This window comes from Rhinopithecus bieti, unplaced genomic scaffold (genome assembly GCF_001698545.2).
Source record: "Rhinopithecus bieti isolate Rb0 unplaced genomic scaffold, ASM169854v2 scaffold_70516, whole genome shotgun sequence".
Lineage (NCBI taxonomy): Eukaryota > Metazoa > Chordata > Mammalia > Primates > Cercopithecidae > Rhinopithecus > Rhinopithecus bieti.
In genome coordinates, this window is record NW_016826783.1 from 504,316 (window position 1) to 517,602 (window position 13,287).

A 13,287-nucleotide genomic window follows, 5' to 3' on the forward strand; every position below is an offset into this window, starting at 1 on the left:
GCTGGAGCGCAGTAGTGTGATCTCAGCTCACTGCAGCCTCTGCCTCTTAGGTTCAAGGTTCCCCTGCATCAGTCTCCCAAGTAGCTGGGACTACAGGTGCATGCCACCATACCTGGCTAATTTTGTTTTTTTTTTTTTTTTTTTTTTTAGTAGACACAGGGTTTTACCACATTGGTCAGGCTGGTCTCAAACTCCTGACTTCAGGTGATCCATGCACCTCAGCCTCCCAAAGTGCTGGGATTAGAGGTGTGGGCCACTGCGCCCAGCCGACCAAAATCTTTCTCAAAGCAACATGGAGGACATATTAGAGAGGTAAGAGAGAAGATAAGGAGATTGCTTAGCCTACCATTTGCCACTGTCTTTGTTTAAATGAGCCTTTCTGCCACCATAAGAGCCTTGAGCCCAGGGGAATAAGTAAGCATGATTCTCTCGTAGAGAATGTGATTAAGCCTTTATTTAAGGAAGGCTGTAGATTTGCTAGAAACTTTCTTAATCCAATTAATAATCACTTTGGGGGTAAATGTGTATTCAGAAGAGTAATTCATGCATTTGTTTATTGGAATACATGATCCAGATAGATCCAAAGTTCTAGATCTTGTCAGGGTTTGAATCCCGACATGCTATTTTTTTTTTTTCCACGTCTCCGGGCACCTTTGCCAGGAGTAAACCTTCTTAGATGGTCATTTCTATCTTTTTGTTTCTTCCTTTTAGTTGTTCACTTTTTCTGATGCCAGTTGACATTCAGGCCCTCTGTCCTAGTTATTATCAGGTGAGGTCGGATAATGGATGCCAAGAACACCTGGCATTCTTGAGTTATTACCAAGAAAAACGTCAGCAATGACAGCATCTCCATCTTCCATGCCATTATGTGGTTCTTGATTTATTATTATTATTATTATTATTATTATTATTATTTTGAGATGGAGTTTTGCTCTTGTTGCCCAGGCTGGAGTGCAGTGGCATGATTTTTGGCTCACTGCAACCTCCACCTCCCGGATTCAAGCGATTCTCCTGCCTCAGCCTCCCAAGTAGCTGGGATTACAGGCACGCGCCACCACGTCTGGCTAATTTTTGTGTTTTTAGTGGAGACTGGGTTTCACCGTGTTGGCTGGGCTGGTCTGGAACTCCCTACCTCAAGGGATCTGCCCGCTTCGGCCTCCCAAAGTGCTGGGATTACAGGCGTGAGCCACCGCGCCTGGCCTGGTATGATTATTTCAATCACCTCATTTGTAGGGATGGGTATGTGCCCTTCACTGCATTACCTCAAATCCTTTCTCAATGACACAGACCCCTCCGGACTCCCATCCAAACCCCCCCCCCCACCCCACTTACCTCTCCCTCTGTGGGCATGAGCAGGAGGTTCTCACAAAGACGGGACCCGCTGCTCCACTCCCTCAGGCAGCCCAGACAGCTTCTCTCATCTGAACACTGCAGCCTTTTCCTCTCCTTCCCCACATCTACGTCCAGCGTGAAGTTGAGAAATGCCCCGCGGAGACCTGGGAATGAAGACCAGACCTTCCCGGTGAGGTGGGGATGAGCCGGCCGCAGACAGAAGGCCCCCAGCCTGCCTAAGGATCCTTGTAGCCCCTCCTGAACAGTGTCCCCATGCAGGTACTTCCCTGGGGCTGGACTCCTGTGTCGCTTTTTCAAAGATATTTTCTCACTGTCTGCTGACACCTGACCAGGGCCTCTGAGTGCTCCAGCCCCAAACCTGGAGCAGCACATTCCCAGGACTGAGTCAGCCTTCCTTAGGGAAGGAGGGCTCGGGAAGTGGGTCGAGATTGACGAAGAAAATAAGGAGGAAGACAGACAACGAAGAGAATGTAGAGGGAAAGAGGGAAACTATGGAGGAGAACCCCAGGACGGCAGAGCTGGAAGCACCGTGGAGATTCTGGGGCCGCCTCTCTTACTGTTCAGAACAGAACTGGCTTGCGAGCTCTTTGTCCTGGAAGGGGCAGGTCTGTTATTTTCAACCCCCAGCTGGGATAATAGCCCTCTGCTTTGGGAAAGCCACCTCACCCCAGGAGACTGCTCTCCGCCCAGTGGGAGGCAGAGACCATCTCAGAGATTGCTCCTGGGAGATTAAACCTCGGGGACTGTTGCTGAAGAATCGTTCTGGGGGAAGCTTGGGTAGACCGTAAAAACTGGGCTGTGAAAGCCATACCCGCCACCTCCTTTCTGGAAACAGTCTCCTAATGAGTTTCAGGTAAGGAAAGAGAAACCGGACCTCCAACAGGTGATCCCATCCCACCTGGGCCAGAGGCACACAGTGAGGAGGGAAGGGGAGAAGTCACAAGTCAGAGAGAAAGAGGAGGGTGCGTCTCAGGAGCCCCTGCACACAGCACACACGTGGGCATGGAGAACTGGCTGCCTTTTTCTGAGTCCTCTTTTCAGAAACTCAACCCTTCAACCCTGAGGAAGGGCTCCAATGTCCCTCTTCCCAACAGTGTCAGCTCTAAACCCCGTCCGAGTGTGGACATAACCTCAGACCACCCTTTCTTTTTTTTTTTTTTTTTTGAGGAGGAGGAGTCTCACTCTGTCGCCCAGGCTGGAGTGCAGTGGCGTGATCTCGGCTCACTGCAAGCTTCGCCTCCCGGGTTCCCGCCATTCTCCCGTCTCAGCCTCCGAGTAGCTGGGACTACAGGCGCCCGCCACCTCGCCCGGCTAGTTTTTTGTATTTTAGTAGAGACGGGGTTTCACCGTGTTAGCCAGGAGGGTCTCGATCTCCTGACCTCGTGATCCACCCGCCTCGGCCTCCCAAAGTGCTGGGATTACAGGCTTGAGCCACCGCGCCCGGCCGACCACCCTTTCTTAAGGCAGTTTGCATTTAACAGAACCTGGAAACAAAGGAGCTAAGCTCTAATCGAGGGATTTCAAGCACCAGGACCTCAAACCAACACCCCCCACGCCCCCCGACCCCAGTACTCCTTCCCTTCCCCTTACAGAAGCCAAAAAAGGACCATTACGCCAGGCAGGAGTCAGCTGGACCACGTTTTACCTGACACAGAGACTGTGGTCACAGAGCTGATTTCAAAACATAAACGGACATTCACGACGCTGTTGAAGCCGACGGGCAGTGCGCTGGGGGTGAAGGCCATGGAGACCTTCAGGCGAACCACAGGCCGGGAGCTAAACAAGACAGCAAAGAGGATGGGAGAAGTGACTACCCGGCTTCTGGGTCAGGGCCTGGCTGATTGGTTCATGCATTCAGTGGGTCTCTATCAAACATGCCCACATCCAGGTGCTGCCCTGAGTCTCAGGGTACAAGGGAAAGAGACGAGTTTCTGCTTTCGTGGGAAAGCAGACAACAAGCAAATAAATGAGGGTAACAAGGAAATACTATGTATTGGCAAGGCTATGATAAAAATTAAAATACTGTTGGCCGAGCACAGTGGCTCAAGCCTGTCATCCCAGCACTTTGGGAGGCTGAGGCGGACGGATCACCTGAGGTCAGGAGTTCGAGACCAGCCTGGCCAACATGGCGAAACTCCGTCTCTACTAAAAATTCAAAAATGAACTGGGCGTGGTGGCGGGCGCCTGTAATCCCAGCTACTCAGGAAGGTGAGGCAGGAGAATCGCTTGAACCTGGGAGGCAGAAGTTGCAGTGAGCCGAGATCATGCCATGGCACTCCAGCCTGGGCGACAGAGTGAGACTCCGTCTCAAAAAAAAAAAAAAAAACTGTTATAAGGACTGAGGGCTACTGAGACTGGGTGATCCGAGATGGCGTGGCTGATGCGGAGGCATTTCAGTTGAGATTTGTTAATAAGAAAGATCTGGGGAAGGGCACTCCAGGAAGAAAGCACAGCCAGTGCCAAGGGCCTGTGGCAGGAACACTTTTGGTTTGTTTGAGGAGCACAAAGGTCAGCGTGCCTGGAGCCTAATGAGTGAGACAGAGGATGCGAGGAGATGGGAATGGAGGGGCGGGGAGGGCCAGGCCACAAAGAACCCTGTAAAGCCATGGTAAGGAATTGGGATTTTACTCTAAATAGGAGCTGTGGAGGGGTTTCAGGCAGCAGAGTGAAGGGATGGGGCTGCCGCTGTGTGGAGAATGGAGTGCAGGGGCTGGAAGCAGGAAGGCTGTCGTGGCAGTGTCCAGGAAGTGAAGACAGTGCCTGTGCTGGGAGGCGGTTTGGAGGCAGAGCCAACTAAGACGTGTTGATGTTGTGGAGAGGAAGGAAAAAGGGGCACCAAGGATGACGCCTAGGTTTTCATCCTGAATTTCTGGGTGGATGATGGTGCCATTTGCTGAGACAGAAAGCCGGAGGGCAGGACAGATTTGGGGGAACGAAGGGTGGGGGGAAACAAGAGCTTTGTGTTTAGACGTGTTCACTTCGGGATGACCATGAGCGGCAGCCCAGAGAGGTGCTGTGTAGAGAGCAAGTCTGCGGCTTGGTGGAGAGCACGGGACAGACGGGTACTCCATGAGCTCATTTACAGCCATAGGACTTGATCATTTACTGAGGGATGGGGCACAAAAACTCTGCAATTCTTGGCCAGGTCCAGTGGCTCCTGCCTGTAAATCCAGCACTTTGGGAGGCAGAGGCGGGTGGATCATGAAGTCAGAGTTCAAGACCAGCCTAGCCAACATGGTGAAACCCCGTCTCTACTAAAAATACAAAAATTAGCCAGGCGTGGTGGCAGATGCCTGTAATCCCAGCTACTCAGGAGGCTGAGGCAGAGAATTGCTTGAACCCAGGAGGCAAAGGTTGCAGCAAGCCGAGATTATACCACTGCACTTCAGCCTGGGCAACACAGCAAGACTCCCTCTCAAGAAAACTAAAACAAAACAAACAAAAAAAACTCCACAATTCCAAATAATCATAGCCATCGCTGAGCACTGTGCTAAAGACTTTGCATATATTCACTTGCATGATCCTCTTAGCTCTGGGAGGCAGGTGCTCTTATAATTCCTATGTAAGGTCTTAGAATTAAATAACCTGCCCAAGCGCACACTGAGAGGGCTGAGAGCTGAGGTTCAAACCCAGACGAGCAGACTCCAGAGCCTGTGCCCACAGCCACAGTGCTGGCTCCCTCCCTCGGTGCCTAATGTCTGCATCGAGCTATTTAGAGCAGGACAAATGGGTGAGGCTGGGCCTGGGACCCCAGAAAGCAGGACAGAGCCCTACCGGAACACAACCGCCCGGCCCAGAGTGCCCACGGTGATGTCGGCAAGGCTGTCGCCACTGATATCAAACCCACCAGCCACGGACATGCCAAAGTACTGGAGTCCTGGGGCCACCGCGGAGGCTCTGATCCGCTGTGGAGGCAGAAACACAAGGCATGGGGTGAGGGAAGGGAGGGAAATGGAGCAGGGAGTTCTTTCATGTTCTATACCAATCAGCATTGCAGGCGCCATCCAGCCCCAGGGAGCCCCCAGTCTAGAGAGCCAGGAAAGAGGGGGCAAGCTTTCCCAGAGGAAGTGGCATTTGGATGGAGCCTCAAAGGGCAGGTGGGACTTGACAGGGGAGCGTAAGGGAAAGAGTGAGGCATGGGGAAGGAGCAGGGCCCTCTGAGAAGCAGCCAGGGCCAGGGATGGGGTGGACCGCAGGGGATTGGGGTACAAGGAGGCTTGATGCGGGGCTTGGGGGTGGGGTTGTCAACAAAGGTTCTGTTTTTTTGAAGCGACATAATCAGGATAATACTTTAGAAATGGCACTGAAGATACGGGTTGGAAGATGGAGGGGAGGAGGAAGCTGGGTGGGCTGGGAGAGGGATGGCAAGGCCTGAACTGGGACTGCAGTGATGGGGATGGAGAGAAGGGGCTGGACTTGGGAGACAGCTAGAATCACGAGGACGTGGGGACTGACGGCTGTGCAGGGTGTGAGCATGCTGGGGACCATCTGAGGTTTCTGGTGTGGGGGGTGGAGGGGGATGAGGACTCAGAGGAGCATCAGGTCTGGGGGAGCAGGTGCTCTCAGGTGGGCCACACGGGAGTGAGATGCCTAGGGGCAATCCAGGTGGAGGTTCTCAGGAGGAGCTGCAGGTGGGTGAAAGTGCTCGTAACACGTGCAGTGTGAGAGGCTGGCGAGGGAGTCCTGGGGAATGAGAGATAAGGCATGGAGGTGGCTGAATGGGAGAGAGGAGCGAGGGACAGAAAGAGAGGAAGCAGGGACCCGAAGCAGGTGGGTGGAAGGAGAGGGTATAGGCCAGGGAAGGAGACAGGTACCACCACAACCTCCCCTCAACCTGAAGGGGCTGAGGTGAGGCCCTGGTCTGGAACCTCCCACCAGCCTGAGGATTACTTATTTCTTTCACTGGACACTCCCAACCCCCTGAGACCTGCCCAGCATTTAGGACTGAAGTCGACTTGGGGCTTGGTCATCATATCTGGGACAGGTCAGAGCCCCAGAGGAGAGGAAGGAGAGGGCCCCATGGGTCACCTGCAAGGGGCTGGCGGAGAGGCCGTCCCAGTGTCCATTGTAGATATACACACTGCCGAAGCTGGCGCCATCACCTGCCCCAAAACCTTCCAGGGGGGCCCCGATGGCCACATCTGTGAACTTATCCTGACTGATATCCCCCATAGCCGCCATGGCAAAGCCAAAGCGGGCACTGGCGAACCCGGGGTGCCCACTCAGTATGCGTGCCAAGGAGAAGGAACCATCCTATAAAGCAAGCAAACAGCTCAGCCCCCAAGAAGGGGCGCTAGGTGCCCACTCCATTGCCACCCAGGATGCACGCTCACTGGGCTGGTGGATTCTGATTCTCCAGCAGGGAGCCTGAGCCCCAGAAAAGGCCAGGGACCTTCCCAAGATCACACAGCACAAGGGGAAAGCTGGGGTCCTCCCACCTTGAAGTTCAGGACTCAGAGCCTGCCCCCTTCTACTTCCATGGGCAGGGGTGCATTGCTGCAAATGGGAGGCCTGGGTTTCACTCGTGGCTCTGCCACATACATGCTAGGTACACTTGAGCAGGTCTCGGCACTACTGAGGCTCACCGAGCCCCAGCTTCCTCATCCGTAAGATAAGAGTGGCAGCTACCTCCCATAGTTGCTGTGAGAAACAAATGAGATCCTGGACTAAATGGGCTTTGCCACCCATGCAGCTGTAAGAAATGTTATCGGCTGGACATAGTGACTCAGGTCTGTAATCCCATCACTTTGGGAGGCCAAGGTAGGTGGATCACCTGAGGTCAGGAGTTCGAGACCAGCCTGGCTAACATGGCAAAACCCTATCTCTACTAAAAATACAAAAATTAGCTGGATGTGGTGGTGGGCGCCTGTATTCCCAGCTACTTGGGAGGCTGAGGCAGGAGAATCACTTGAACCCAGGAGGTGGAGGTTGCAGTGAGCTGAGATTGCACCATTGCACTCCAGCCTAGACAACAGGGTGAGACTCAGTCTCAGAAAAAAAATTTAAAAAATGCCGGGCGCAGTGGCTCATGCCTGTAATCCCAACACTTTGGGAGGCCGAGGCGGGTGGATCACCTGAGGTCAAGAGTTCAAGACCAGCCTGACCAACATGGAGAAACCCTGTTTCTACTAAAAATACAAAATTAGCCAGCCAGACGTGGTGGTGCATGCCTGTAATCCCAGCTACTCGGGAGGCTGAGGCAGGAGAATCGCTTGAACCCCAGAGGCAGAGGTTGTGGTGAGCCGAGATTATGCCATTGCATTCCAGCCTGGGCAACAAGAGCGAAACTCTGTCTCAAAAACAACAACAACGAAAAAAGATATTAGAGATATTATCATCAACGACTGCCCTACGGTCAGAAAGTGGGTGCGGAGAGTGATGCTGCTGCCCTGCCCAGCTGCCATCCAGCCTGAGCACCTCCCCATCACTGCCCACTGGTGCCAGGCAGAGCCAGGGCACTCCCAGCCTCCATCACCTCTGTGCCAGGCTGAGTGCCACAGCCTCATCAAGCTCATGAAGATGGAGACTCTCCCACCTGCTCACTGAGACGGTACACGTAGACTCTGCCTTCTTCTCCATGAACATGGTAAAATGGAGCAGCCACCAGCAAGAAGTCCGTGGTTCCATCCATGTCAATGTCCACAGGGCACAGCTCAGAGCCAAAATAGGACCCCATCTACAGCCCGGGAGGAACTCAGCTCACCAGGAGCCCCGCTCCTCCACCCCTCAGCAAGGCTACACCCTGCCCACGTGCTTCCTGGACCACCCAGTTTGGGTCGTTACATATCAGTTTGCTCACTGAGAGCACCAGGAGAGCGGAGGAGCAGCCCAGGCCCCACAGCAGAGGAAACTGCCTAGCAAGTAGACATGCTGAGCCGAGGCACAGCCCTTGAGCTCCACTCAGGAGCCTGAGTTTTACCCGGCCTGGGCCCTGGCCCACTGTGCACCCTGGGACCCACCCCTTTCCCTTGGGGCCTCCAGATTCCCCATCCGTCAAAAGGGGTGGAGGCTTTCCCCAGCAGGTACCTGCTCTCCCTCTAGCACTGGCAGGAAGCTGGTCTCTGTGCCCTCCTTCTGGAGCTCAAACACGGCCCCGTGATGTTTGTACCGTGGAGCCCCCGCGACGTAGGAGAGGCTGCAGGTCTTGTGCAGCACAGCCACAGCGTAACCTGGGGCAAGGGTGGTATGGCTGTGAACACACCGTGTGCTCCCACCTGGCCTCTCTTTTGGCCCCGGCACCTTCCCAGTCAGGCCTTCAAAGTGGCCTGGGGAGGGGGGCAAACTAGGAGAGACTGTCTTTCTCACTATATTAAAAATCTGCATCAGCAAACACTCTCACTTTGCCAGTCACACACATCCCCATCAACAGATGTGATGCACACACTGTCACGTATGCAGCCTTGCCCAAAATACTCGTTCGCACACATCTACTACCCATGCTCACACACACGCCCTAGGAGGACCGGGAAGAGGGGTGAGAGGATTGTCCACCACTATTATTACTTTTGTGTATTGATTTATTTTTGAGACAGAGTCTCGGTCTATAACCCATGCTAGAGTGCAGTGGCACAATCTTAGCTCACTGCAACCTCCACCTCCCAGGTTCAAGAGATTCTTATGCCTCGGACTTCTGAGTACGTGGGACTACAGGCGTCCGCCACCACGCCCAGCTAATTTTGTATTTTAGTAGAGGGGGTTTTGCCATGTTGGCCAGGCTGGTCTCGAACTCCAGACCTCAGGTGATCCGCCCGCCTCGGGCTCCTGGGATTACAGGCGTGAGCTTGTGCACCACTATTATTAATGGAGAGGCCCCGCCTTCCTGTGGGCAGCTGCTCTGCCTGGTGTACCCGACAGGCCCTGTCCCTATCCAGGAGGCGGTAATTCTCAGCCTGAGGGTCCCTAACCAGGGCCCACCCCTCGGCCCATGTGACCGACCAGGTCTCGCCCCCATTTGGAAACCTCAAGTACAGCCCAATGCGCAGCCTCGGTGTCCCCATCTGGGCCCCGCCCTCACCCAGGTGACCTCCAGGCCCCGTCCTTCCCAGGTAATCTCCAGGCCCCGCCCTCACCCAGGTAGCCCCCCCAGGCCCCGCCCTTGCCCAGGTAGCCCCCAGGCCCCGCCCTTGCCCAGGTAGCCTCCAGGCCCCGCCCTTGCCCAGGTAGCCTCCAGGCCCCGTCCTCACCCAGGTAGTCTCCTGGCCCCTTGCTCCTCAGGTAGCCCCCAGGCCCCACCCTCGCCCAGGTAGGCCCCACCCTTGCCCAGGTAGCCTCCAGGCCCTGCCCGCACCAGGTAGCCTCGTCCCCCCAGGCCCTGCCCTCTCCCAGGTAACCCCCAGGCCCCGCCCTCGCCCAGGTAGCCTCCAGGCCCCGCCCTCGCCCAGGTAGTCCCCAGGCCCCGCCCTCACCCAGGTAGTCCCCAGGCCCCGCCCTCACCCAGGTAGCCTCCAGGCCCCGCCCTCACCCAGGTAGCTGTACTGCGCAGCCTCCGCGTCCGCCGCCGCCGCGGTCTGGTTCAGGAAGCGGCCCCGGCGGCTGCGTGTGTCATAGAGCAGCGCGCCTCCGGACCAGTCAAAGGCCCCGACGGCGCCGAGCAGCACCTGCCGCTGAAGGGGACAGGGATGGGGCCCGGATGAGTGGGAGGGACCCAGGGCCGGGCCACGGTGGCAGCGGGTCTCCAGGCCCGCGCGGCTAACCTGGCTGGGAGAAGGGGGGCGTTCGGTGGCCTAGTGCCCGTCTGGCCAGAGATGCAGGTGCGAAGGTGAGATGGCCAACACTGGGCTCCTGCCTCGTGCCCTTGCACTCCCGCCTCCGGGAGAAGCAAGCAGCTTGGTTGGTAGGCTGACCCAGGCCGGATCCTATTGACTGGTCTGTATTCAGGGGAGCAACTGGATGTTTGAGCACACAGAAAATAGCCACCTCCTGTCATCAATATGGCCACACTTCTGTCTATCTCAGTGGTCCAGATTAAGATGAGCAGGCAGAAATGTTTCCCTTTATCCTAAAATGGCTCTTTCAGGCCGGGCGCGGTGGCTCAGACCTGTAATCCCAGCACTTTGGGAGGCCAGGGCGGGTGGATTGCCTGAGGTCAGGATTTCGAGACCAGCCTGGCCAACATGGCAAAACCCCGTCTCTACTAAAATACAAAATTAGCCAGGTGTGGTGGCACGTGCCTGTAATCCCAGCTACTCGGGAGGCTGAGGCAGGAGAATCACTTGAACCTGGGAGGCAGAGGTTGCAGTGAGCCGAGATTACACCACTGCACTCCAGCCTGGGTAACAGAGCAAGACTCTGTCTCAAAATAAATAAATAAGTAAAATAAAATGGCTCTTTTAGAGGAATCATCACAGGGAGAGCAGAGCCCTGGATGGGAGGCAGGAGTCCCTGAATCCTAGGTGTTCTGGGCCCCTTCCCAGTGGGCGAGCCTGCCTGGTGCTGAGTCAGCCACATACCTCATCCAGGATCTGAGCACTGAAGCCGATCTGTGCCAGCTGGTAGTGAAGGGCGTCTCCAACCATGCCTGCAAGCCAAGAAGCCCAGTGAAACTGCTGTGGGCCGAGGTGAAGGGAGAGACTGAGTCAGGGGACAGTCCAGCTTGGCCTCAGGGAACCATGCTTGGTTGAAGGTAGAGACCCAGGTTCTCCTTGAGCAACTACTCTCTGGGCAGTTCACTCTCTCTTTCTAGGCCTCAGTTTCCTCGTCTGGGAGCTCCTGGGAGAAGGGACTATGCTCCAGTCATTCTTGTTTCTCCAGCTCCAGCTCAGTTCATCAGAACTTCATGGAGATTCTGGGATGCAAGGAGACTGGAGATATTGTTGCCTTCTTTTTTTTTTTTTTTTTTTTTGAGACAGTGTCTCGCTCTGTTGCTCAGGCTGGAGTGCAGTGGCTCAATATCAGCTCACTGCAACCTGCGCCTCCCAAGGTCAAGTGACCTGTTGCCTTAGCTTCCCAAGTAGCTGGGAATACAGGTCATGCACCACCACGCCAGGCTAATTTTTTTTTTTTTGAGATGGAGCCTTGCTGTGTCACCCATCCTGGAGCGCAGTGAAGCGATCTTGGCTCACTGCAACCTCCGCCTCCTAAGTTCAAGCGATTCTTCTGCCTCAGGCTCCTGAGTAGCTGGGATCACAGCCATGCATCACCACGGCCGGCTAAATTTTTTTGTATTTTTAGTAGAAACAGGATTTCACCATGTTGGCCAGGCTGGTCTTGAACTCCAGACCTCAGGTGATCCACCAGCCTTGGCTTCCCAGAGTGTTGGGATTACAGGCATGAGCCACCACACCCGGCCCCAGCTAATTTTTGTTTTAGTAGAGACAGGGTTTCGCCATGTTGCCCAGGCGGGTCTCGAACTCCTGGCCTCAAGCGATCCACCCGCCTCTGTCTCCCAAAGTGTTGGGATTCCAGGCGTGAGCCACCACACCCGGCTATTACCTTTTTAGACATGGAACAGCTGAGGCTCAGAAAGATGATGGGAGTTGCTCAGAGAAACCACATGAAGATGGGACAGAGGCAGGGCTGGAGCACAGGCTGGGGTCTCCTGCGGTGGCGTGGGTCCCCGAGCCCTCACCTTCCATGCTGATGATGTTGTACCGCAGTTTGCTCAGCAGCCCATCCAGCGCCATGTAGTTAGTCACCTTGAAAGCGTGGGTCTCATCCGGGTCTGAGGCGATCAGGTTGAGTTCCCTCTCAGTCCTAGCACTCTTAAATTCTTCTCCCACCTGCACAGGGGGCGTGGGTCAGTGAGTCAGCACCGCGAGGATTCCCCAGGCCCAGGGAGAGAGCTGAGCCCCTCCACCTGGCCTCTGGGGCCCTCCATTACCTGCCTCCTTTCTTCCTTTCTCCTCCTTTCCCTGCTCCCTGTTCTACACACACTCTGGGCAAAATTCCAGTTTTACCAAAGTACACCTGTTCTCCCGAACACACCGAGCCCCTCCTCACCTGTGCACATGCTGTTCCCTCTGCCTGCAGGGCCCCTCTCTGCCTCTCCTGCGCCCTAAGCAGCTACTCCCGTTCCCTCTGCCTGCAGGGCCCCTCTCTGCCTCCCCTGCGCCCTAGGCCAGCTACTCCCGTTCCTTCTGCCTGCAGGGCCCCTCTCTGCCTCCCCTGCGCCCTAGGCCAGCTACTCCCGTGCGTCTGGCAGGACTCAGCTCGGCACCACGGTCCTCCAGCAACCTTCCTTGGTGTGTTTCCTGCGGGCTCTCCCATCACTGTTTGGCCAGTAAGCTGTGACCACCATGGGGAAATGAGCCCTCTCTGGGATGACAGGGCATGGGGAGAAGGGGAGTGTTTGCAAATAGAACAGGGTCTGGATAAGCTGCTTACAGAAAAGCCCCCATTGACAACCCCGGCTCCTCCCCATCCCGGGCTGAACGGGGTCAGGAGGTGCCTCCCGGCTCCTGGCTCTTACCCCAATGGCAAAGCGCTCCACACCATGCATTTTAGGGGAGTTGACGACTGTCGTAAGGTCGAGGGGGTCCTCGAATATGCCACCATCGGTGAGCACCACCATGACCTTGGATGCCTTTCTTCTGGAGCCGTGGCGTGAGGTGAAGATGTTATCTCTAAGCAGGGAGAGTAAAGGAAGAAGAGAGCTTTGCCAGAGGCGTGCCCGACTCCAGGACAGACTTTATTCTCTGACCTGTATTAGAATTGGGAGGGTTCACAGTCCTCCCAAAAGACCCAAAGAAGGGGGTGATGCCCCCTTAAGTCACACAGCGAGGCTAGGCAGAGGGAGGGCTGCAACACAGGTGTTCTTGCTTCTCACCTGCTCCCAGCAGAAAGGTGCTGGCTGGCAGTCTATTCCTTTTGTGTGCGTACAGGAAGAGTAATGACATTAAAATGATAGATAATACTCACATGGCGTTTATCATGTGCCAGGCACTGTTGTGAACACTATATATATATATAAATTTTTTTTTTTTTTTTTTTTTTTTT

At 55.2% G+C, this 13,287-nt stretch overlaps 1 protein-coding gene across 1 annotated transcript in view; it reads right to left on the minus strand.

Annotated features, from left to right (window-relative positions):
* ITGAE (integrin subunit alpha E) overlaps positions 1-13,287 on the minus strand; it is a 78,869-nt gene that overhangs the window by 30,617 nt on the left and 34,965 nt on the right. The window contains exons 9-18 of the mRNA XM_017863581.1: positions 12,761-12,914; positions 11,921-12,071; positions 10,803-10,870; positions 9,815-9,956; positions 8,380-8,522; positions 7,889-8,029; positions 6,382-6,606; positions 5,128-5,258; positions 2,999-3,129; positions 1,333-1,496 (exon numbers count right to left, since the gene is read on the minus strand). Of these exons, the coding sequence (XP_017719070.1) occupies positions 1,333-1,496; positions 2,999-3,129; positions 5,128-5,258; positions 6,382-6,606; positions 7,889-8,029; positions 8,380-8,522; positions 9,815-9,956; positions 10,803-10,870; positions 11,921-12,071; positions 12,761-12,914 (1,450 nt within the window). The remainder of the gene's footprint in view (positions 1-1,332; positions 1,497-2,998; positions 3,130-5,127; positions 5,259-6,381; positions 6,607-7,888; positions 8,030-8,379; positions 8,523-9,814; positions 9,957-10,802; positions 10,871-11,920; positions 12,072-12,760; positions 12,915-13,287) is intronic.